Here is a 24,944-nt window from a genome sequence, read left to right on the forward strand (position 1 = left end):
ATAGAATTATAAGTGAGGATTATATTCATTTATATACTGTGAATTACTTTTATCTTTAGTCGATGTGAGACTTCTAATACACCTCGTCATGTCGAAGTATATTCATCTCGTGCATGAGACAATAAATTAATGGATGATCCGTTAGCGGTTAGACATCGAGTGGAACGGAATGTTAAAGAAAATTCGCTAGGTTAAACTTTGATATTATGTTAGAAGTTAGTTTTAAGCCTAACTCAACCCTACAAAACAGGCTTGTAAGGTGAAGATTGTATTCACTTATATATTAGGAATTGATCTTATTTCTAGTTGATATGAGACTTCCAACAATTGGTTTATAAAAATTCAGTCCGCAAAAGTTTGGATTAATATAAACTAGTCTGCATAAAAAAAAAAGTTGTATTTATATATATCAATTATTTTTTTTTTCTGAACTTAAATATGAATATTTAAATTTTTTATATGACTAATAAAATAAGTATTATATATTTATATATTTTTGAATATATTAAAATTTGAGAATATATTAATTTATAAATATGATGAAAATGTTAAATTATTAATTTATTATTAAATTCTTCACAATTTTTGTTTAATTTTTTAAATTTATTAACATTTTTTAATTGGTTGAACATAAAAAAACTTATGATATTTTTTTAAAAGCAAAAAAAACAGTTAAAAATGGAGACGGACCGGACGTGAAATGAATGAATAACAGAAAAGAAATAGAAACAATAGTTGGAGTAAAAGTAAATGCGATTGTAAGTAAAAAGGAAAAATGGGAAAGAAATGTCTAATCGATAAGGTAGTAGATAGAGATGGGCCCAGGGGTAATTTGGTCAAAGAAGGTAGGGTCGGGGGCATTAATGTAAAAAAGAAAGAGAAAAAGAGAGTGCCGTTGCGATGGGCATGGTGACGTGGCTAATACCCTTCTTAATCCTCTTGGATTAAAGTGTTAAACGAGAACACGCCAAATAAACCCATTCCATTATAAACCCAAACACGCGCTTCGCAATGCCATTTCTGAGGAACTCTCTCTCTCTCTCTCTCTCTCTCTCTCTCTCTCTGTGTCTCAATACACACTTTATCTCTCTAAAAAACTAAAAAAAATAAAACGAAGCTCACGCAGCTGAGTCCACTCGTTGGGGCGGTTCTCTTCTGAATCGTTTCGAAATTCACTTCTCCGTTTCCCTTCGTTGATTGTATATACAACCGATCACATCACTGATCATTGATTAGAATTATTTTTGTAATTATTGTTAATATTATTGTTTTCGTGGTTGCGATTCTATTGTGTGCTGCGTGGTTCGTACGGTACGACGTCGTTGGAAATTTCATCGCCGTCGCGCTGGTACGGAGAGATTGCTTGCTGCTGCGTTGTGGTGTCGTTGAAGGATGGCGGCAGGAGTGGAGTTGTCGGATGGAAGAAGCGGCGGCGGAATTGCGATGGAAATTCCGGTCGGCGACGAGGAATCGTTCTCGTCGCCGACGACGTTGCCTAAGAGACTCCGGCGACGGCTTCGTGGCGCGGAGTGCAAGTCTCCGAGCACGGTGGAGGAAATCGAAGCGAAGCTCCGCGATGCTGATCTTCGCAGACAGGTGTCCTTACTATGTATCTTTTCCGTTCCGAAACAGTGTGTTGGTTTGGTTGGTGAGAAAGCTTAGGGTCTTGAAATTGAATTTAGAAATGGTTTTCACTTCTTTGTTTGATGGTTTATTTTATTTTTCTCCTTTCTTATTTTAACCACGTGTAATTAGTTACTAATTATTATTTACTATTTTAATAATTTAATTAGTTTGTAACGTGAGTGCGTAGATATTAATCTATTTAAGTCTTTTATTTTGGGTTTGTATAAACACAAATTTATTTTACTCAGATTCATCGATTGTGGAAAGAGTTATGTGGTTCGTTTGTTACTGCCCTGTTGGTTAATTGCTGCGAATTTTTTTTTCTTCGTTTTCTTGCTTTATCTTCAAGGTTGTTTCTGTGTTAGGTAGGATACTTGAGGCTTCTTCTTTTGTATTCGAATTTTGATTCGCACTCATTTGATGATGCTACTTTTTTTCAAATTTCAAATGGGTCTCTTTTTTTCTGATAACTTTCGTTTTGGTTAGTACTGGGTATGGGTTGTAAGCTTTTTAACTCTTGTCATTAGTATTAATTGGAATCCTAATTATGCTTTAGTATATGCAACATATTATGGTATTTTCATTCGTGAGTTATGATCTTGTGCCCATACTGTTTTATTCACTCTTGGGGAAACCAAATATAATTACAGTTTCTTCCCTGACCTTCTATTCTCTGTTTCTTTTTCGTTCTTTATCTTTATTCTAACTGTTCTTATTTTGTTTTTCTTGCCTCTGATCAGAGTTTCAATATTTTAAATTTAAGATCCTTTGTCTTGGGTGTGAGTTTCTCTCTATTTATCGAACTTCTCTTGGTTGTAGAAATACTATGAGAAACTCTCAAGTAAGGCACGTGCAAAGCCAAGAAGCCCCTCAAGATGTTCATCCCAGGAAGATGATCTTGGTCAGAGACTAGAAGCAAAACTGCAGGCTGCTGAACAGAAGAGGTGAGTTTTTCCCAAGTTTGTCTTGTAAACATGTATTTATTATGTGCTCGTGTTATGTAAGTGTTTGTTTTTGTTGCCAAAGGCCGGGGTGTTTTTGTTGTTTCATGCAGTAAAACCACTTTGCTTAAAAGAAATATCTTCTTGATCATTCGTCAGCTATTAAAAGCAACATTTGGAGTGATTCACACTTGTAAATACCTTTTTGTTTTTTTTTTTCTCAAAAAACTCGTCCATTTATCATAAAAATATTTGATATATATTTTTAATACGAAGAGTTGTTTCTGAGAAAATAACTTAGATAAATGGACCGGATTCCAATCATAAAATGGTAATATTGGTGTCGTGTCCTTGTTGGAATTGGATTGTCAGTCATTGGAGTTGCTTTTCTGTTTTTAACAAACTACACTTATTTGAATAGATTAATTACTTCATTTGTTTATCAAGTCTGTATTATTTGTCTTGCATCTTTCTACAGGGGAACTTCATATAATTTATAAATTTTATTATTATGCAGTTAAACTTTGTGATCTTTCATTCTGATATTTTTTCTTTTTCATCTTGATTGGTAATTGTGAATCTAATTAGAAAACAATTTCCTTAAGTTCAGAAAAAGATAAATATTTAATATAATTTCATCTAACATCTAATTCGTATGCTGTAGTCATTCCACTCATAACTATAAGTTTATTTCTTAACTCTGAAAGTTTGCTTCCGCCATTTACTATTTAACATGATTTTATCAACTGTCTCCAGTAATTAATTTTGAAAATACGTGACATCCTTTATTATTTGTATACAATTCACTCAGGTTGAGCATCTTGACTAAGGCCCAAATGCGTTTAGCAAGACTGGATGAATTGCGTCAAGCAGCAAAAAATGGAGTTGAAATGCGCTATGAGAATGAACGTATGAAGCTTGGAACAAAAGTTGAGTCACGAGTTCAGCAGGCAGAGGCTAATCGGATGCTTATCCTCAAGGCTCTTAGGCAAAGAAGGGCTTCTCTTAGAGAAAGGTCATCTCAAACATTGATGAGAAGGATGGCTCGAGAAAGCAAATATAAAGAGTGTGTACGTGCTGCAATTCACCAAAAACGAGCTGCTGCTGAAATGAAACGACTTGGATTGCTAGAAGCTGAGAAAAAGAGGGCTCAGGCTCGAGTCTCGCAGGTGATACATGTGGCGAAGTCTGTATCTCACCAGCGTGAGATTGAGAGGAGGAAAAAGAAGGATGAGTTGGAAGATCGATTGCAAAGGGTATGGTGTTCACTTGAAGTTCCTCTTCTTTTTATTTTTCTTTTCCTTTCCAGAGTTAGGGGGGTGGTTGTGGTGGTCATCAATGCACTTGTTATTAAGTCTCTGAAATTATATTGGTTAGGCAAGAAGACAAAGAGCTGAATATCTCAGGCAGAGGGGAAGACTGCGTGGCTATGCCCATGAGAATCGGAATAGAATGTCAAAGCAAGCAGAATATCTTTCCAGAAAACTAGCAAGGTTTATTTGCATTTAAATATTGATATATCTTTGTTAGGTCATGTAGAAAGCTTTACTAATTTCACTCTCTGACGTGGACATTTGGAATCTTATCACTGTCTTTTATAGTTTTCATTTTGGACTGGAGTAGATTTGAACTAAGCTATAAATTTAATGTAGAATGAATTTAATGTTTGAAGTTTTATTCCTCCATCAGGAAGAGGCTTAAAGGATGTATTTGAGTTGCTTTTTGCTAGATATTGATATAGGGAAAAGGTTTCCTAACTTTATTTTCTTATTTAAGGTGCTGGAAGCGGTTCCTGAGGCAAAAGAGAACAACGTTCACCTTGACTAAAGCATATGATGTGCTGGGCATTAATGAGAAATCTGTTAAGTCCATGCCATTTGAACAGCTTGCTGTTCTGATTGAATCAGCTTCTACCCTTCAGACTGTGAAAACTTTGCTTGACCGGTTTGAGAGTCGCCTCAAAGTGACTACAGCAGTTGCTCCTGCCAATAATTTGTATAGCTTGGACAACATTGATCACCTTCTTAAACGAGTTGCTTCGCCCAAGAAAAGGGCTACTCCCAGGAGACCTGTTAGAAGCAGAGGGGCAATGAAAGTAGATTCAGGCAGAGAGTCAAACAATAGCTTAGCTAGGTCGTCAAGGTATCCTGTGAGAGTTGCTCTTTGTGCTTATATGATATTGGGTCATCCAGACGCAGTTTTCAGTGGAATGGGAGAACGTGAGATTGCTCTAGCCAAAGCTGCACAAGAGTTTGTCCACATGTTTGAGTTGTTGATAAAGATTGTATTAGATGGGCCAGTACAGAATTCTGATGAAGAGTCTGTCTCAGCAGCTATGAAGCGCTGTACCTTCAGATCTCAGCTTGCTGCTTTTGATAAAGCTTGGTGCTCATACTTGAATTGTTTCGTGGTATGGAAGGTTAAAGATGCTCGATCACTGGAGGACGATTTGGTAAGAGCAGCTTGCCAGCTTGAAGCTTCTATGATTCAAACTTGCAAGTTAACTCCAGAAGGAGCTGTTGCTGATAAGCTTAGTCATGATATGAAAGCTATTCAGCGTCAGGTAATGTTCCACATCAATAGTTTAGTAGTTTCTTTGTGAATTATATATGTTGTTGATGAACATTTTTTATTGGAACATTAATGATTTTTAAAACTAACTGTAGTATATTGAAGTCTTTAAGATTTTTATCTTTGTTTTTGCAATTAATGCAGGTCTCTGAAGATCAAAAACTTTTGAGAGAAAAGGTGCAGCATCTGAGTGGAGATGCTGGTATTCAGCGAATGGAGTCTGCACTCTCTGAAACAAGATCTAGATACTTTGGAGTGAAGGATGAAGGAAGTCCTGTGAGGTCTCCAGTGATTTCATCTGAGACTGCAAGCCCAACTCCATCATCTGAAAGAAGTATTCCAGAAGAAGGTAGTAATCATAGGACTGCAAGGCCAACTCCATCAAGTGAAAGAAGTATTCCAGATGAGAGTAGTAATCAAAGGACAAGTCGAGTAGTTCGCTCCCTCTTTAAGGAGACAAATACTTCTCCTGGAGAGTCTAGCTTCTCTGCTCCCATAACCAGTTCAGATAGTCAGCTCTACCCTTCATCTGAAAAGTTACGGGCAGATAATGAGGTTGTTGTAAATGAATTTCTGCACGATCACAAGTATAGTGTTACTAATGGTCTTGATGTCCCTGATCACACTCAAAACAGCATTGAGGTCAGTACATGTTTGTATAAATGTGACCATTGAATTAATGGCTGATTTTGGATGAAGCTATAGTTTGAGGCTCTTCCTTAGGCCTTTGATGTTGATCTGCTCATATTATCCCACCAACTACAGTTTGATTCACCCATATATTTTTTTTATCTTCCAGGGGAAAATAAAACAGGCAATGGAGAAGGCCTTTTGGGATGGTATCATGGAATCTGTTAAGCGGGACCAGCCCAACTATGACCGGATAGTTCAACTCATGGGAGAGGTTAGGGATGAAATTTGTGAAATGGCACCAAAAAGCTGGAAGGAGGATATTTTTTCTGCCATTGATCTAGAAATTCTTTCTCAGGTATATATTCTCTTTCTTGGAGCCTGTGATGGCTATTAGATGCATGATTGGCGTATACCTTATAATATTTTATCCTTTTCTGACATTTTCTGCATACATGAAGGTGCTGAAATCAGGTAACCTGGATGTTGATTATCTTGGGAGAATTCTTGAGTTTTCACTCACGAGTTTGCAGAAGCTCTCAGCTCCAGCCAATGAGGAGATGATGAAAGCTACACACAAGAAACTGTTTCATGAATTGGGTGAAATTTGTCAATCAAGGGATGGTTCAAACAATTCTTGTGTTGTAGCCTTGGTGAAGGGCTTGCAATTTGTCTTCCAGCAGATTCAGGTCTTTTTGCTTAGCCTTCTCTTATTCGTGCACTTTGCTTAATTTTATAACTGAAATTTACTTGGTCAATATGTCATTTTATCTTCTGCTCGGTAATTATTAATTATAGATGCTTTTTTGAAAGCATTCAGTAACACTGCTTGGTTAAGCAACTAAATTTTGCTCGATCAATGCGTTCATGCTTTTCCTTTTTCTTTTTATTAGTTAGGAATTTTGGATGCTTCTAGTATAATAAATTCTCCGAAATCACTTGAATACTGCTGCTTTCAATTGTAGTTGTTTTAGTTAGCTGCAATGCATTGAATAGCTTGAGATGGGTTGCAATTTGTTAGCCATAGATAAGCACAATCTTTCTATCAATGTTACTTTGTTTGTGCGTTGTTCTTAATTATTGTGATCTTCTGTTAGCTCGAAACCATATTTTTAGGGCATATTTTTCCATTGAACATACCGAGTTTGGATCCTGCAGTATGGAATTTATTTTGAAGATATTCAGCAGACATTTTCTAGCTTGTTAATATGTCTTAGGTTGGTTTTATAATTTGTGACAAGATTAATTGTTGTGACAGATTCTTAAGAAAGAGATAAGCAAAGCTCGAATAAGGTTAATGGAGTCTTCGGTGAAGGGGTCTGCTGGTCTGGACTACCTCAGGAATGCCTTTGCTAACAAATACGGATCTCCTTCTGATGCCAATACCTCTATTCCTTCCACGCTGAGATGGATTTCATCTGTTTGGAATTGCAAAGAACAGGAATGGGAAGAATACGTGAGATCCTCGGCAGCATTGGCCTCTAATTCATCCCAAGAATTGCTTCCTTCAACTACTCTCAGAACTGGGGGGAATATTTTACTCAAAACAACTGGCAGTCCGATGGCCCTTTCACTTGATGGCGCCAATGCTAAAGGTTCTAAATTGAAAAACTTTGATTTTCTATTCTTCAATTGGCTTTAAAGATGTTTACTTTCTACTTGAAGAAAACACTTATTTTGATACCTACTTGAATGTTATTCGATCAGGTGATCAACATCCAGAATGCAAAGGAGAACCTGTTGATCTGGCTGTGAGACTAGGCTTGTTAAAATTAGTAAGTGGAATATCTGGTTTGACTCAAGATGATCTACCAGAAACTTTATCTCTTAACTTCTCAAGGCTGAGGTCTGTTCAGGCTCAAATTCAGAAGATTATTGTGATTTCTACAAGGTAAAACATATTTGTTCTGAGATGATGTCTTCACACTCTCTTAACTGTAAAATTTATGCTGGTGACGGTACTATATTTGACTAATATCATCTATATTCTGGGAATGCCAGCATTCTCATTCGCAGACAGATTGTGGTGAGTGAAAAGACAGTTGCTAGACATGCAGATATGGAAAACTTAGTGTCTAAGTGTGGTGCAGAACTGTTGAATCTCCTAGACCGCGTTGAAGATGCTGATATAAACGATATAGTAGAAGTGATATGCAATTTGCCGAAGATAGAGGGTGAAGAAGCAAGTAAAGTTGAGTCAAGAAAATTGGTTGCTGCTAGGATGGTAGGAAAGAGCCTACAAGCTGGGGATGCTGTTTTTGAGAAGGTATCTAATGCTGTGTACTTAGCTTTGCGTGGAGTTGTTCTTGGGGGAAGTGGGGCCCGTGGGAGGAAATTGGCAGAAATGGCTCTCACAAAAGTTGGGGCTGCTTTTCTGACTCACAAGGTAGTGGAAGCTGCTGATGTTTTGATTGTGGCAGCCACTATTTCAGTTGGTGTTCATGGGCCATGGTATAAACAATTGGCCGATACCATGTGATATATTGGGCAACTACATTCATAATTATAATAATTACACACGTTTGTACATAGGAGTGTGTAAAGTTGTAAGCTCTGTGTATCTTATCTTAGGTCTGTAGAGAAGTGACATTGTTTGTAGTAGAATTCTTTTCATTTAACAGACAGAAATGTACATATGTGTCTTTCTCAATCTTTTAACATTAAATTGCTAATTTATGATTGGGACTTCACAACTTGTTATATATATATATATATATTCTCAGTTACTGACACTAGGTTTAAATATTCTCTGCAAGTAATGCTATCAAAATCAAATTATAAGCCAGCCAAAATCTGAAATTTCAGATGCTTACTTTACTGATTTTTCAATTTGACTATTTTTTCCTGTCGTGTCTACCTATGCAAGTTATTTTAGTTATATGATTTACTATTTAATTTTAAAAACTGTGATTTTACCAATATGACTGGATTAAGTAGTTATTTAGGACCCACAATAGAATAAGAGAAGAAAGGATGGGCAAGAAAGATGTGAGAACTGTTTTTAACATTTGTTGCTTTTGTTGATAGATTAAATATTAAATATTCATCTATAAAAGGATTGTTATTGGATAAATTAGCTTAAATGTTTTATGGATTAGAATAGACTAATGAAAAAAAAAAATTGTTCTGTATTATGATTCAAATTAAAATTTATCCAATCATTTTTTTTTTGTAACAAATATACGATCGTATTTACAAGACCCTTTCGTTGACGATATTCATCGTTTGTGTGTTTTGATTCTACACTTAATATGGATACGTTCTCAAGTCTTGTCACATTGCAGGGTCCTTTTATCAACGTTTTACAAAGAAACATGGCTAATGTTTTCAAACAATTAGAAGGCTAGTTTAATGTATCAGAAATGTCAATTTGGTTTTTGAACCACTAAAAGAAGATAATATAAGGAAAACAAAATATGAAAAATTTATAAAATCTCGTAAGACTTTAAGAAATATCAATAAAAAAAATATATTGGTTATTACTTCGGAATACAAAGCCTTTACCAATTGAAGATACCACCTTTACAATTTCACTATCTTTTTACAGTTATCCTCAGATTTAACCAAATTAAATTGTAACCTCTTCACCGTACAAGTTAACTTTGATGGTGGTTGTAGAAATACAAGTAATACAGTTTTCCTCGTTGATCTGCGTATAATAGTTATCTTCCACTCGTGCGATGCAATAAACCATAAATTACTGCAAGCTTGGTATACATAGTCCGAAGGGGCATGACAATAATATGATTGTGTATCATTTCAAGATGTTGTCCATTGAGGTAGTGCTCCCCCAGAAGCATTTTTACAAGTCACCTGATCTAATGCATCAATTTCTATGAGGTCGAAGTCTAGGTCTTCGTCATGGCATCCATGAAAATAATCTTCCTCTGCAGAATCATATATCACAGTTTTTCTATTTTGCTTCTTTATAGTCCTTTTCTTAGAACGACCTGTACTATTGGTGAGGGCGTCATCGTCCTCAGCATTATTAAACTCTCGTCTCCTTTTCCCAGAATCTGCACTGCCTTTGCTGTCGCTACTGGCTTTATCCAACTTGTAATATTCATTTATGGTATTCTCAATGGTTTCCAGTATCTCATCCCCATACTTGCTTACCTTTGCCCTGTGTTAAACCAGAATTAATTAATGCTTATTCACCAACAAGGAGACGACTATTCTCAGAACAAACTTACTTGCCAATGCCATTGATATCGAGGAGTTCTTCTTTGGTTCTCGGCACTCTCTTGCTCATATGCTGCAACGTGGCATTACTGAATAGAAACAGAAGCTTATTAGATGCGTGTACAACACATACATCATATCATGTAATAAAGCAGAATTGGATTTATTACGCAAATTTTAATTTTCAATTGCATTCCTTATAATCCTGCCCTATAGAGTAAATGAATCCAAAATGGAGATACCGTAACTTATTACAAAAAGAAAATGTCTAATAAATTTTACCCAAATATGTGGTGAGCAAAAACACCATCTCCAGCTTCTTTGACAAGAGTTGTCCTCAACATACGCAGAGCAGTGTATAACTTGGCTGAAAGATTCTGAAGCAGATTTCTTTTTATATATAATTCAAAAACAGATAGAAATTGCAACAAGCAAACTGAAAAATAACCCATGTCATACCAAATCCACTTCGGTTTGAGGCTGAGGAGTGTTAATTGGAATAACATTCGGCTTCCCAGATGTCAAAGAACCCTTGGCTGGAGTTGCATCAGATTTCCCTGGTTTTAATAATGCCTTTACAGAAGATGGAAATCTACAGCAGTTGAAAAATTCCATGAGTAGTAGATATGAACAGAGAAAAACACGCGTGCATTGTGAACTTGAAGCCATAGAAAGCTTAGACATAGATTCAAGTGAAATTGATCTCATATTTTATAAAAGCCTTCACATACAAAGAAAAAGGAACTTTCACGGAAATATGTTCAGCCACTGTAAGAATTAGCCCTTCTAATTCAACAAAATTAAGCAAGAAACAGCTTAATGAGATTGACAAACCTCAATATAATTCGGTGCCCAGCAAACAGATTACAGACCTTGAGCTCATTTACCTGACATTTTTTAATGCTTTAGAAAACTTAACAAGATGTAAAAAATAACATTGGAAGCACTATGAGAAAATATTAAAACTCAGTAAAATTGCAGTATATAACATGTGCACTGATACCTTCAATATTGACGATATCGATCCATAATAATCACTTTTCTTTACTTCTTCCACAAGAATATCCTCGACAACAAGATGATGCAATATACGGGAAGCCTCACCCTTAGCTAGATGCTTTCCAGCACCATGAAGGCTCACTTTCTCATGCCGATTTTTCTTAACCTTTGTTTGACATTAGAAGTACACTATCAAGAACGATAATATATTTCAAAGAATGAAAAAGAAAGAAAACAAAATAAATGCTTATGGCGTACCATTTGGCTAAAGGAACCACGATAGACTTCTAATATATGAGATGATGAGAACCTCTGTCCCGTTAGCTTAACAAGTTCAACCTAAGCATAAGACAACAAAAAAGTAATTGAAACTGCAAACCAGAGGACTCAAATATTACATTCTAATAGAACATCAATAAAGAATATGTTGATAGAAAATGTTTCCAAACCAATTGCTTTGCTATCTCTGTGACATCCTTCTCAATAAAATTTGTGATCTTCAAGCAATTATCACACGTTTTATGACAAGTTGAAGAATTGAACTTCTCCCCAAAATGAACAAGCTGCAGAAGGCGTCGACAATCGACATTATTTTCACAATAACTAACCTGAGGCAGTTGAAGACAAATATTTAGTGATATAATAATAATAACAATAATAATAATTAGAATCTCAATTTTTTAAAATTTACCATTCGCATAAGGTTTTCGGTGTTTGTTTCTAGTATGCTTCCAGGATTTATCATATTTGAACGATTGTGTCCAGATACCATGGGACTTTGCTCTATTGCTCCTTGACTTAACATAAGCTTGAATCGTATCTGTAAATATGAGATGCAATTATACATAACCAATAAAGGAAGTTGAGTAAGGAAATGGGATCTCAGTCATAACTCGTTTCATTTAATTTCCGGTAATATGAATGCTAACTTAGGTTCAGAAACAAACAAATTAAAATACAAGTAAAAGGGTTGTGATTGATACTAACATAATCACTATAGTTATAATATAATACACAGGATGAACGTTGACCATCTCTACCAGCTCGGCCACATTCCTGAAAGGAAAGTAAGAAGCATGCTCGTAAGCCAACAAAAGAAAAAACTAAATACCTAACATATTTGATATTCTGTCAGTACCTGATGATAGCCTTCAATAGATTTTGGGAGAGAATGGTGAATTACAAATCGGACATCGGGTTTATTAATACCTGAAATACCAAGTATAAAATATGATCTCATACAATTAATCAATGCAATAGGCAGTAGCAAGGAAGTAAATATACCCATTCCAAATGCTACTGTAGCACAAATTATATTGATTTCATCTTTGCTCCACTGCTGTTGAACAAAGGCACGCTGAGCAGGATCCATGCTACCATGATAAAATGCACATTTATGTCCACATTCCTGAACAATGAATATAACTAGATAATGTATTCACAAGCTAAACGAATTGATAGCAGCTTCCACATTTATTTATTTTTCAATCAAAAAAATGAATCAGTTTGTTAAAACTGGGTTCCACAGGAAGGTCACCAGATTGCACTTATGCTTTCGTCAGATACCCACATCTTCATGCAGAAACAGTGAAACAAAACAAAAAAAACATGAACCATGATGAAAAATGAAAGTAAAGCTAGAGCAAGCCAGAAAATCACAGCCAATTCAACATATTATACTTTCTAGTCAATATACAAATGTGAAATAATAAGAACTAACCTGCAAATTGCTAGCAACCTTTTCACAGTCCATTCGCGAAAGACAATAGATAATGCCACATTCATCAAAATGATTCTCTCTAATGAATTTGTCAATATCTTCCAAACACTTTTTGGTCTTGGGGACAACAGAATACCTGCAATGTTAAAAAAGAACATGATGCATCATCCATTGAAGGTTTAACAAGAAGTCAATTCTTCATTTAACACACCATAAGTTTGGGCGATTAAAACTTTGCCGAAAAACAATGCAGTTAACAAGACCAAGTGCTTGCACAACATCTTCTTTTACGCTAGCAGTTGCTGTAGCTGTTAAAGCTAAAACTGGAGTATTCGGGAATTTCTGTTTCAATATACCAAGTCCCTGGTGAAATCAAGAGTAACAATTAAAATTTAAACAATACACTATCATAGATTTGCATCAATTTGAAGGGTACAAAAGCTCCAACCTGATAGTCTGGTCTAAAATCATGCCCCCATTGGCTCACACAGTGAGCCTCATCAATTACAATCCTTGCAAGTAACTCACGAAAATGTAAATTCTCTAAGTGTCGCAAAAGATTATCACTTCTGCAGTCAAAGTAAAAACAATAGCATCATGAAAAAAATGAAGAATATGACTCATAAGTTAAATGTTTCATAGAATAGAGAGCAATCAATGATGGCACTCACTTGACAACCTTTTCAGGTGTCACATATAATAACTTGTATTTACAGTAATCAGAATTAAGTTCTCGGAGGATCTCCTGCTGTTCAGTCCATTCCATATTGGCACTTAAGTAAGCAGCTGGTATATTTGCCTGTAAGCCAAGCCAACAGGAGCAAATAAACATCTATCTATCCGAAAAACACAGGGCAGAAAGAGAAAGCAAGCAAGTTACAAAATCAGCAATACCTGCAGTAAGTGCATTATTTGATCCTGAATAAGGGACACAAGAGGAGAAATTACTAATGTTATACCATGACAAATAAGAGCCGGTAACTGCAAGACAAGACATTGTAAGATGACAGTTTTGGTAAAATCTAGACAAATATATCAATAAAACCAATAAAATGAGATAGGGAATAGGCCATAAATTGAAAGAGGTCTTTAGAAAGATCATACTACCTGATATGTCAGACTCTTTCCACCACCAGTGGGCATCAGAACAAAAACATCAGATCCACTCATTGTGGCATTAATGACCTCTCTTTGATTGGGGCGAAAGGAATGATTTCCAAATACTTTTTTATTATTAACCTGTAAGCAAATAAAAAAGTTAGTAAGATGAGTTACGTTCACTGGAAACTGACAATAACTCAGTTAAATACCTCTAACTCTTTTGTCCAAGGAAAATCATGGCTGCTCCAGCGTTTGTCTCCAGAACCTTCAATGTAATTAACTTCAATAATCTTTGGGATGAACGCCTCCCGCTCCACCGGACCCGATGATATGCTATAATTGTCTAAAGAAAAAGATGGAAGAGACTGGAATGTTGAACCACATGTCCCGATACCCATATAAGCCTGGGTATCATATCGCTTGGATCCATTACAGGCACCAGTTTGCTGAGGTGTTTCATACACAGATGATGTAGATGGTGCCGTGGATGCAGAAAAATGTGACTTTTGCCTTTCCTCGTTAAGATTACCAGATTGAATATATTTTTCTAGTTGTTGAATTTGCTTATTCAGCTGTGACCTAGCATTAGGGACTTGTTTTATTTTCAACTCAAATGCTATTCGATTAAAAAAGAATCTGCTGTAAACTTTTTATGCATAATAATTTAGCATAACAAAACTATAAATTAAAAGAAAAACAAAAATGAAAATGTTACAAACAATGTAATTCCAAGGGAAATCCACACCTATCATGGCGAAGCTTTGTTAACTGTGTAGAATTGAGGTTTTCACCATTGTCAAGCAGTTCATTGGAGATTGCAATTAGATTATCCTTCAATCCCTGCAAATGAATTGCTGCTTCAGGGCAAAGCCCTAACTGCATCCAGTTTTAGGATTAGGCCTATCAATCTGACAAATAAACATGGATAACTTGTGAAAGATCAAAATACCTTGTACCCATGGATGCAATCTACACACAGGTCTGGTGGCAAAATATCATCCCCCTGTCTAGCACATTCATCTTTATGTGCATTTGATGTTACAGGAGGAAACTTGGATATTGACGACGTGGGAGTGCTGGTCGACTGGTATTTCTCAACTATTTGGTCAACATCAATGTTCTTAAAGGCAACCAAAAGCAGGACGGAAACAAAGAGAGAAAAATCAGCATCTACATGGATGTAAGCAGTTAGGATAAACTTGACAACGTAACGGTTTATTTTTAAGAAAAAGCAACAAAGCAGTTATACTAACTAGGGACAAAAGGACATGATTACAGAGTGAATAAAATGGCCAAACACCCTCGCCAGTTTCCACTTCACAGAAGAATTGTGCAAACTACTTGGAATAACCAACATACATTCATCAGCAAACTAGTAGTAAAAGACTGAAAGTTAAACTAACTGGTACAAAATTATGTATGACTGCAACTAAAAACTATGAAAGCCCTCTGATTTTATGATCAGTTCATTCAAAAACAATAAAATCAAGCAAGTTGCAACAAATTGTTGGCAGTTCTAACTTGCAAGCCTAGTGAGACCCAAATGATTTTGACTCATTTAAATTAATCAAAGCGTACTAAATTACCTCAAGTATGTTATCATCATCAATATCTCCAGACATGCAGTTAGAAGACTCGTTGATTTGGCCTGTGTACTTATTATGATTGTTCAATGAACCATCCAAACCCCAAGTATTTCCGCTAACAACTGGAATGGCAGTGACATCAGGACACATACGGTTGTCATTCTGATAGCCTCCGTGGATGGGTACTGTTCTCGTATTCTCATGACTCTGCTGATTAACATTGACAGATTTTCCAGGTTGTACATAGTTCCTACTAGAATTTTGTAGACTTGAAAGAGCATCCCAAGCCTGTCATGAATTGTTTCAACAGAAGTCATTGCAAACTATAGAAGTCTCAAATAAGAACATTTACACTTGCAAACTACTCGCTTTCATATAACAGTTATACTACTATACCTTGTCAAATTGTACTCTCTGTGAAACTTGAATATTTTCACTTCGTTGAAATACAAACCTGAGACAATTGACGCATTAGAGAGCACGCTGAAACTGAGCTGAAATCCATATATTAATCTAGCATATCAAGTTCCACAGAAATAGCACAGCCACAGTTGACAAAGGAAACAAAAAATAAAATCCTTTCAAAAACTATCTCAACACTGACCAGCAAAAAGTGGAGTAAGAAGATCATAATCCAAGATGGTAACTTTGAATAGATACAAATTTAAACCAACATCTACCATGTTACACCGCCGTATTAGCAAAGCAATAATAGTCGATTGAAGTAGATGGAAATTAAGACAGAATTAATGTCTTGGCAACCCCTGGGAACGAAATTGCTCTCCCTGTATACGACAAAACTAATGAAGCCCCAAAGCCTAGTCATTCCACGAAAGACCTATAAATCCCATTGTCTGGGAACTTTGGACATGAAACTCTGAACTAACTGGCAATATAACAAAGTACGAAAATGAATTACTGTTGAAGTAAAAGGCATACCCGGAAGTCCCAGGGTTCGGTTCTCGGTGGCGGGGCTTCTTAGGCGGAAGAGAGAACAGAAAATTAGAGCTCAAAAACTTCTCTTGGGAGGAGAAATTCTCATGAGCATTGGCATGCTGCAACCAGTCCCTGTTATTCTCTTTAACAGCCCGAACTGAATTGGCTTCACTGTGAACATTCCAAAACCTAATTAGAGACTAACTATAAATGATGAACCACAAAGAAGGTAACAAATAAAGCGAACCCAAGCATCATTACCCTTGTCTCATTTGAGTAGCAACCAAAACAACACATTCCCTGCAGAATCAGAACTCAAATTGAATTACAGCAACACGGCGCAATAATAATGAACAAGAATTAAGAAAAAAGCTCGTTGGCGTGCCTCAGCAAAATATGGACATCGGTAAATGGAAGAAAAATGCAATGGAGATTGCAACGTTGAGTGGAAGAAGAGCGATTCGAATCAAAACCCTAGAAAAATGATTGAGGAGAAAAGTTGGCCATTGAAAGAGAGAGATCCAAACAATCGTACGGAAGAGAAGAGAGCGAGCTTTTCCAAAGCATTGGCGGGATTTTTCATTTCAACGAATCTACGTCTGCAAAATCTTAAACTTTTTTTTTTTCTTTTTTTATAACCTAATAAAATAAAATATAAAAAATTGCATAAAAAATACTGTCGAAAATTTTTTATCATTCAATTAGCGGTATATTCAACTCCCGCCAGGTGGGTTTTTGAGACAATGACAGAAGAGGGAAAGCTAGAATTTTTAACTTTTGTTTTTAAAAGTTAATTTTTTACTTTGTCTTAAAAAGTATAAGAAGTTAAAATTTCCATATTTTTAATCCAACATCATTAATGGTTGATGTGATAAAATAAATAATTACATTTAAAATAAATACAGAAGAAACACATTCATAAAGGTTAAAATTTCTACAAAATTTGAATTTATAATAATATAAAGTGTAGATAATGACGGGCAGATAGAATACGGGTAATAGCTCCTTTGTACTTTAACTGTTGGATAAATATTCACTCTGTATCCGTACCAACATTTGTCGGATATCCGTTATGTGGATACCCGTCTATTTTTTTTATATCCACGGGTATCCACGGGTACCTGCAGATATTTACAAAATTATTTAAAAAATAAATATTTAATTATAAATTAAAATAAAATACATCACTGTCATAAATTTTAACTAAAGTTCAAACAATCTCAAGTTCATACAAGTCCAAATAATCATAAAAATAAATATAAAATAACATTCAACACAATGAAAATCCTTTAATTAGCGCTTTGATCAACAAACTCACTTTCTCCGATTGATTTATGAGAAAAAAAACTTAGGTTATAATGTTTTTTACTGATATATATATATATATATATATATATATATATATATATATATATGTGTGTGTATTTTTGTGAATTAAAGTTTAGCGAGTACGGATACTATGATACCCGTACCCGTCCCGTTAACATGCGGGTATCAAAAATACTCGTACCCGCGGGTAGCGGTTATCCATTTTTAATATTTATTTCCTACCCATTGCGGGTTTTATCCGCGGATACCTACGGGTATGGATATTTTTGGCATCTCTAATAATGATTCATCAATTTCAAAATAAAAAAAAATAAAGACTAAATATATTCACCCTTCTTTAATTTTTTGTTTATTTATTTTAGTCTTTCTTATAAATTAAAGTAATTTTAATTATCTATTAAGAAAATAATCGAATACTCTAATTATTTTCTTTATTTTCAAATAAACTTTAACCATTTAATTGTTAAATTCATCAGATAATGAATTTACTTTCTTGTTTTATTCATTTGTGTCAAAGAAAGTGTGACATTATATAAACTTATAATTAATGTAAAAAAATAAATCATTTTTTATTGAAAACATGTTACATAAAGAGAATGATTTACATGTTATTACTTAAAATGAGATTGTATTTTGATAGATATTGTGTCAATGATTCACATGTTATCTCTTACTATAATCACTAAATTGTCGTGTTAGATAACATAATTATTATAAATTGTCGTGTTAGATAACAAAATCATTATTAGACAACAATATTATTAATGCTAATGAATTATGTATCATCACATATTACAAATATTAAACATTATTTTGAATTAAAATAATAAAAAATCATTCACTTTACATTAGAAGTAATAGTGTTGTACATTTACTACAAAACATGATACTTTCTATCATGTAAAACAAATAAGCAATATTGTTCTTTTAAATGATAGCTACGCATCCGACAAAAATTAAACTAAAAATACAATGGAAAATATATAAATTTTTGAACACTTAATGAATTAACAAAATTTAACAAAGATTTAATTCAAAACATCCTAAAACTTAATTAAGTATTTATTTATCAAGTAAAATATTTAATTTTAATTTAATATTTAAGTGTATATATTTTCTTATTTAAATTGAACCTTTATTTATTTACAAAATTTTAGATTTTATTATTTTTTAATTTAAATTATTGTTTACAATTTTCATTGAGCATATTTTCCATATATGATTATATAATACTTTTGTTTCTCTGAAATTGCAAATATGAAAAGTGAATAAAGTTTTTTATCTTTGTAATTTTGAAAAAAGTAAATAATGTACAATAAATATCAACATATTTTGTTTTTGATACAATAAAGAAATCACTATCCTAATGGAAAAACTTTAATATCATTAATTTCACTTGAAGTTATTCAATGTTGTGTTTAAAATAATTAAATATTCAATTCATATTCAATTATATTAAACATCAACTTTGTCTGAATTTAAATAAATTTTTTAAAATTTAAATTTTTAAAATAATATTATAATTTTTGTATTATTTTAAAATAAAATTACCAAAACTTAATTATGTAGAATAAAAAAAACAAAAATTTTACTGTCATTTTTTATTTTTTGATATAACTTATTAATTTAATATGTAAATTATTGATTAATTTATTATTATACTTTTCTTTTAAAAATCAATGATCCATAAAACTGTCAAAACAGATAATTTGGTCCGACCCGTTTCGATTCATCATGGGTTGATCATTTAGTGAGTCAATCCATCTCGGCTCACTAATTAGCGAGCCAAAAAAAATCTAACCTGGTCCGACCCATCCAGGTTGATGGGTTAAACAGGTTGGCTCACAGGCTCATTTAATAAAAAAATACAATTTTTTATTTTTTTAAGTCAAAACTAGATTATAATTCTAATTAAAATCTAAATAAACTTTTACATAATCCAAATACAAACCAAAATCACAAAAATATAAATGATCTATGTGTTAAACTAAAAAAACAATCTAACATGACCCACCCAAATAGAAAGCCCAACTTAAAAAAAAAAATATTTATGTGACCCTTTATTTGCGAGTTGGTGAGTCAACCCGGCTCACCACATATTCAACACGGGTGAGCCGGGTCAAAAATCAATCCTATTAAAATTTGTAAAAATTTTTTAATTCAATCCAACCTGAATTCGTGGTGAGCCGGGTTGACTCGCAGGTTCTACCCATTTGTACAACTCTAATTACCCATACAAAATTTCATAAATAAATAAAAAATATAAGTAAAAAAAAAAGATTCATATTATATTTTCCTTTATAATAATTTACTAGCTAAACAACCTATTAATTACAAATTAAAAACTGATACTCTGATACATTTTTATAAGATTCAGAGTAGCTTGTAAGTTGGTTTATAATATACTCTACTGTTCTATTTTATTGATCTAATTTGAGTGGCGTAACTTTCAGGGAATGAATGGCGAGCAGAGAGTCTCAGCTTCTGCGTCGCCACTTCGATTATGGCGGTGCTCCGGTAAGTCAACCACCCTGCCGAATCCTCTTCACTTCACTTTTTCATTTTTCTCTTCCTCATGAACAATAAATTCATCAATACAAGCAAATAACTCATTCAATAATCACAAACCCAAAATCCATTGACACGTTATTGTTCTGCATGTGTGTTTCTCCGATGGCAGGTGCCACTGGTTTCTAGAAGGAGTTTGAGGTTCCCATTTTGGAATTCAGTGCATGCTAATACCGATCCTAATCCAAAGAATCATCTAAGTCTAAGAGTGAAGATGCAAGCGCAAGCAGAAACGGTGATGAAACCCGTTTCTGACAACAAAATCCCACACGTGCTAACTGTTGCTGGGTCTGATTCTGGGGGTGGTGCCGGAATCCAAGCTGATCTCAAGGCTTGTGCTGCACGCCGGGTTTACTGTTCCACTGTCATTACTGCTGTCACTGCACAGAACACAGTTGGGGTTCAGGTTCAGTTTGATTTTAATTTCATGACAATAATATCTCTTCTGTTTCATTTTAGCCGGGAGGGGTTTAGAAATGATAATTACTCAACTTGATATTTTGCATGTTGGGTTGGCTTATGTTATACTGTCTAAACAAAACATCATCAAGTTGGGATAGTTCGAGGCTTATTCATAGAATGAACTGTGGTGTAGTTAACTGGGTTCTGTTAATTTTTTGACAATCGATATAAAGACTGAGTTTTTACTTTTGTGTTGTTCTTTTCTTACCCTTTTTCTGAAACCTGTGGCTTGTAGGGTGTGAACATTGTACCTGAGGATTTTGTGGCAGAGCAGTTGCAGTCTGTGCTTTCTGATATGCATGTTGATGTGGTAAGTGAAAATAGTGACTGCAACAGCTATTAGGAACCGGATTTATAAACTTATCGGGCATGTTGGTCTGTTCAATCTAGCAAGTTCATGGATTGCTAACGTTCCCACCTTCCGGCATGACTTGCTTCTTAAATTCATTGTTATTTTTTTTCCGTAGTCCATTTATTTATTGCTTGTTTGGAATCTGGTGTATACGGAAAATTGATTCTGTTATGGGGGTGCTTACATCCTGTTCTCCTTGATACATCCTGATTTCTATGTTAATGGTGTTTGTTATTGTTTTTTCCATTTGAATTAATTATGCTACTTCTTTAGGTCAAGACAGGCATGCTTCCTTCTCTTAATATAGTTAAGGTTCTCTGTCAGATCCTTAGGAAATTTCCAGTCAAAGGTATTCACTTGTACAAAAAATTCTAATGTATTTGTTCAATTGCCATTGGAGGGACTTCTGTACTGACTTCCTTTTTCTGAAGGCAGCTCTCGTGGTTGATCCTGTCATGAAATCTTCCAGTGGGGATGTACTTGCTGGTTCCTCTGTTCTAGCTGGATTTCTGTATGTGTTTCTGAACTTGAACTGTACTGTTTTTGTTTGACATGAAAGTATTTTTCATATTCTTCAGTCTTCGCTACTTAATCTGGATTCTATTTAAAATCCTTTGATTATGTAGTAGCCTTATGCTTAATTTTCTTTGCTATGGGTTTCTGCTTGTTGGTTTTTACAGTTATTGGTGGATAACATTAGGAAATTATATATTTAAAATTCAGTTTTATTTTCATCCTTGTTACAGTCACTAAAATGATTTCAAAATTCATATTTATTAAAAAGCCTGTAGGAAATCAGTTCAATTTATTTATTGGATACTGAATGCAGGGAGGAGCTGCTTCCCATGTCTGACATTGTAACCCCAAATATAAAAGAGGCATCAGTTTTACTTGGAGGTGTGCCACTGAAATCAGTGTCTGACATGCGTACTGCTGCCAAATTGATACATGATATGGGCCCTAGGTTTGTTTCTGCTTAATCTATTTGAGTATATGGTTCCAACCTAACTAAATGGTTTTTAAAACTTTTTTTTTTGCCTCTTACTGTTTACTAATAGAATAGTTATTTCTCAAATATAAGGTTTTTTTCTGTTAGCGAAACTGAGCTGCATGAGTTGTAGACTTCCAACCTTAACCTGCTAGTTCGCCACAGCTTGAACTTTACAACATGACTCATGGATGGACCTTTTAAAATTTTATTTCATATTCTCTTACATAGTTCAAAATATGATATCAATTATTTTAAAAAGGAATACCGAGAAAACAAATCTGTAAGAGTGATAAATGGCTACATTTTTCTGGAAGGAGAAACATACCTTACTGAAATCATTCTTCCCAGAGGGTACTACTTGGTAAATTTCTTTTACATAGATATTAGAACTTTATAGTGAATTGAGCTTCTAAAATCAAAAAAGGCATGCATGAAAATTGAATGTATGTTATATATACACTTTCAGCTGAAGTTGAAAACATCTCACATCACATGAAATAGTGACTAGTATAATATTTGCCTTTATTGTAGTAGTATTGCATTGCCTTTTTTTTTTGTTCTTATTTGTCTTCAGACTTTCCCTAGAAACTTCGAAGAAAATGTACCTGCTATACTGTTTATATCTAAATGGCCGATACGATATCCAGAGCCAGAACATGGACTCAGACTTCTACCAAAAGCTTTCCATAAGAATGCACTGTATTTTGTACATGTCTAGTGTAAATCACCTCTAATGAAGTTTGATTATATGTATTGTATGCTTATCATATTGCTGTTAATATTGATTTGCAGTAAGTAAATTATTATATTGTTTCCCTAAATTAATGATGCCCAACAATTACTTTGCCTGCTTCTATTAGCAAAAAATTGGGATGGTGTTGTATATATAAAAGAGTTACACTTCATGGATAAAGGTCATAATAAGAAAAATATAAAAAAACTTTAACTTCGAAGTATTGTGCATTTACTGATTACTATTATTTATTTTTGTAGGAATGTACTCGTCAAGGGTGGTGACCTTCCTAATTCGTTAGATTCTGTTGATGTATTCTTTGATGGTGAGGTTCAAGTCTTTAATTCTGAGACACAATGGACATAAACAAAATCTTCATACATAGCAACCCTTTGGAAATGTATGTCCAAATCTTTTTCAAAATGAACTCCACTTATAGATCTTGAGTTTTGCAGGTGAGGAGTTCTACGAGCTTTGTTCACCACGTGTAAATACTCGCAATAGTCATGGTACTGGTTGTACCTTGGCGTCATGCATAGCAGCAGAGCTGGCAAAAGGTTCTTCAATGCTTTATGCAGTTCAGGTTTGTTCAGCTATCTCAAATTATTTGATAATAATAGTGAAGGATCTCATTGGGCAATGCCCATGATTTACTCCCCTTTTATTCTCTCTCTGTAATTTAGATACAAAAGAAACAAATGAAAATAACAGATATTGAATGATGGAATATTCTATAATTGTGATAATTTTTCTTATCTGGATTCTTGCAGACAGCCAAACATTATATTGACGCTGCCTTGGATTATAGTAGAGACCTGGCAATTGGAAATGGAGTTCAAGGACCTCTTGACCATTTTTTTGAACTTAAGAATATCAATCACAGTTCTTGGAGGCAGAATATGTTCAATCCAAAAGACTTGCTTTTATATGCTGTAACGGATTCAGGTATGAATAGGAAGTGGGGCCGTTCTATTGCTGAAGCTGTTAAGGCTGCTGTAGAAGGAGGTGCTACCATTGTTCAATTAAGGTTTGTTTGTTCAAATATTGTTTCTTTTTTGTACCACCCTATACATCTTACATAATTTCTTAGATTCCTTGTCATCAGTATTTGACAGTAGATAGAATTCACTGTGATTTAACTTAAATCTCCCGAGTTTTAACATGCAGCAATTATTTTAACCTGATATGCGTCTAACTTTTCAGGGAAAAGGATGCTGAGACACGGGATTTTCTTGATGCTTCCAAAGTATGCCTTGAAATATGCCGTTCCTATGGAGTACCATTACTGATAAATGATCGTTTAGATGTGGCCCTTGCTTGTGATGCTGATGGTGTTCATGTTGGTCAGTCTGACATGCCAGTACGTCTTGCAAGAAGCCTACTTGGTCCTGAAAAGATAATTGGTGTCTCATGCAAGACGCCTGAGCAAGCCCACCAAGCATGGATTGATGGGGCTGATTACATTGGTTGTGGTGGTGTATATCCCACTAATACAAAAGAAAATAACCGTACTATAGGCTTAGATGGCTTGAAGCAAGTGTGTCAGGCCTCTAAACTTCCTGTGGTAGCAATTGGTGGCATAGGTCTGTCAAATGCACGTGCGGTCATGGAAATTGGTGAACCAAATCTGAAAGGGGTTGCTGTTGTGTCTTCTCTTTTTGACAGGGAAAGCATTTTGTCTGAGACAAGAAACTTGCACGCCTTAGTAAGTCAGGAAGCACTATTGGTACAATGAATATGCCCAAATGATACAACAGTTAGGTTGCTTTTCACCTAGGATGGAAATATGCGACTGCTGATTTTTTATGCGACATGCTGAACTTAAAAAATTCAAATAAGGGAATTTATGTGATGCTAAACAATCGTGGGTGACAAGACAAAATTTAATTGGAGGTTCATTCATTTGCCTTTATTGGATATTCGGCGTACCTTCTCATTTACAGCTTCAATGATCGCAAGATTTATTGCTCGGAAAAAAAATTCCCTGCTTTTGTATTTTTACTATTTCTACTGTGCAAAAGTAATCAGACTATTTTCAACACCAACGTTTTGCAATGATATAAAGCCTCAGAACTTTTTAATTGAGTATTGACTGGTCTTTTACAACAAAGTAAAATAGAATACCCTTCAGCCTAAACCAGTGTAAGGTCTGAGGTAACTTCTTTGGCATAATAAATATGGTTGACAGAAAAATATATGAATTGGTACAATTCCACT

The 24,944-nt window shown here is 34.5% G+C and overlaps 3 protein-coding genes across 3 annotated transcripts; 2 read left to right on the forward strand and 1 right to left on the reverse strand.

Moving 5' to 3' along the window:
• Positions 1–1,038: 1,038 nt before the first annotated feature.
• Positions 1,039–8,494, forward strand: LOC114188188 (T-complex protein 11). The gene is made up of 11 exons (XM_028076743.2): positions 1,039–1,596; positions 2,446–2,570; positions 3,379–3,823; positions 3,945–4,060; positions 4,344–5,130; positions 5,283–5,780; positions 5,938–6,126; positions 6,230–6,457; positions 7,027–7,363; positions 7,476–7,659; positions 7,770–8,494. Exons 1-11 carry the CDS (start codon positions 1,393–1,395, stop codon positions 8,245–8,247), a joined length of 3,591 nt encoding a protein of 1,196 aa, XP_027932544.1. The 5' UTR covers positions 1,039–1,392; the 3' UTR covers positions 8,248–8,494.
• A 727-nt stretch (positions 8,495–9,221) lies between these two features.
• Positions 9,222–16,897, reverse strand: RECQ4A (DNA helicase (RECQl4A)). Its single transcript, XM_028074576.2, has 26 exons — positions 16,678–16,897; positions 16,554–16,592; positions 16,296–16,463; positions 15,753–15,810; positions 15,357–15,644; positions 14,720–14,890; positions 14,516–14,646; positions 13,980–14,349; positions 13,777–13,908; positions 13,564–13,650; positions 13,341–13,468; positions 13,118–13,238; positions 12,881–13,032; positions 12,670–12,805; positions 12,234–12,357; positions 12,088–12,158; positions 11,937–12,005; positions 11,641–11,769; positions 11,399–11,557; positions 11,208–11,288; positions 10,954–11,115; positions 10,785–10,837; positions 10,410–10,542; positions 10,233–10,327; positions 9,962–10,039; positions 9,222–9,891 (listed from the first exon to the last, which is right to left on the reverse strand). The coding sequence occupies exons 2-26, from the start codon at positions 16,562–16,564 to the stop codon at positions 9,528–9,530; spliced, it is 3,471 nt and encodes a 1,156-aa protein (XP_027930377.1). The 5' UTR covers positions 16,565–16,592; positions 16,678–16,897; the 3' UTR covers positions 9,222–9,527.
• Positions 16,898–19,999: 3,102 nt separating this feature from the next.
• On the forward strand, positions 20,000–24,644 carry TH1 (thiamine biosynthesis protein). Its single transcript, XM_028075350.2, has 10 exons — positions 20,000–20,138; positions 20,302–20,595; positions 20,887–20,961; positions 21,277–21,352; positions 21,439–21,514; positions 21,833–21,967; positions 22,988–23,052; positions 23,183–23,310; positions 23,498–23,754; positions 23,931–24,644. Exons 1-10 carry the CDS (start codon positions 20,082–20,084, stop codon positions 24,460–24,462), a joined length of 1,695 nt encoding a protein of 564 aa, XP_027931151.1. The 5' UTR covers positions 20,000–20,081; the 3' UTR covers positions 24,463–24,644.
• The last annotated feature ends 300 nt before the right edge of the window (positions 24,645–24,944 follow it).

Source organism: Vigna unguiculata, chromosome 6 (genome assembly GCF_037176805.1).
Source record: "Vigna unguiculata cultivar grain cowpea cultivar isolate G323 ecotype 2 chromosome 6, ASM3717680v1, whole genome shotgun sequence".
NCBI classification, from domain to species: domain Eukaryota; kingdom Viridiplantae; phylum Streptophyta; class Magnoliopsida; order Fabales; family Fabaceae; genus Vigna; species Vigna unguiculata.

Bases quoted from the DNA above. Each gene is read 5' to 3' on its own strand.
- LOC114188188 (XM_028076743.2), top strand. From the start codon at position 1,393: ATGGCGGCAGGAGTGGAGTTGTCGGATGGAAGAAGCGGCGGCGGAATT. The intron at 6,458-7,026 runs GTCTTTTTGCTT...TTGTTGTGACAG, and splicing joins TTGTCTTCCAGCAGATTCAG to ATTCTTAAGAAAGAGATAAG. The intron at 7,660-7,769 runs GTAAAACATATT...TGGGAATGCCAG, and splicing joins ATTATTGTGATTTCTACAAG to CATTCTCATTCGCAGACAGA.
- RECQ4A (XM_028074576.2), bottom strand. The intron at 13,909-13,979 runs GTATTTAACTGA...ATTTGCTTACAG, and splicing joins CTTGGACAAAAGAGTTAGAG to GTTAATAATAAAAAAGTATT. The intron at 10,040-10,232 runs GTAAAATTTATT...GTTTCTATTCAG, and splicing joins TTTGCTCACCACATATTTGG to TAATGCCACGTTGCAGCATA.
- TH1 (XM_028075350.2), top strand. From the start codon at position 20,082: ATGGCGAGCAGAGAGTCTCAGCTTCTGCGTCGCCACTTCGATTATGGC. The intron at 20,139-20,301 runs GTAAGTCAACCA...CTCCGATGGCAG, and splicing joins TCGATTATGGCGGTGCTCCG to GTGCCACTGGTTTCTAGAAG. The intron at 23,311-23,497 runs GTTTGTTCAGCT...GGATTCTTGCAG, and splicing joins CAATGCTTTATGCAGTTCAG to ACAGCCAAACATTATATTGA.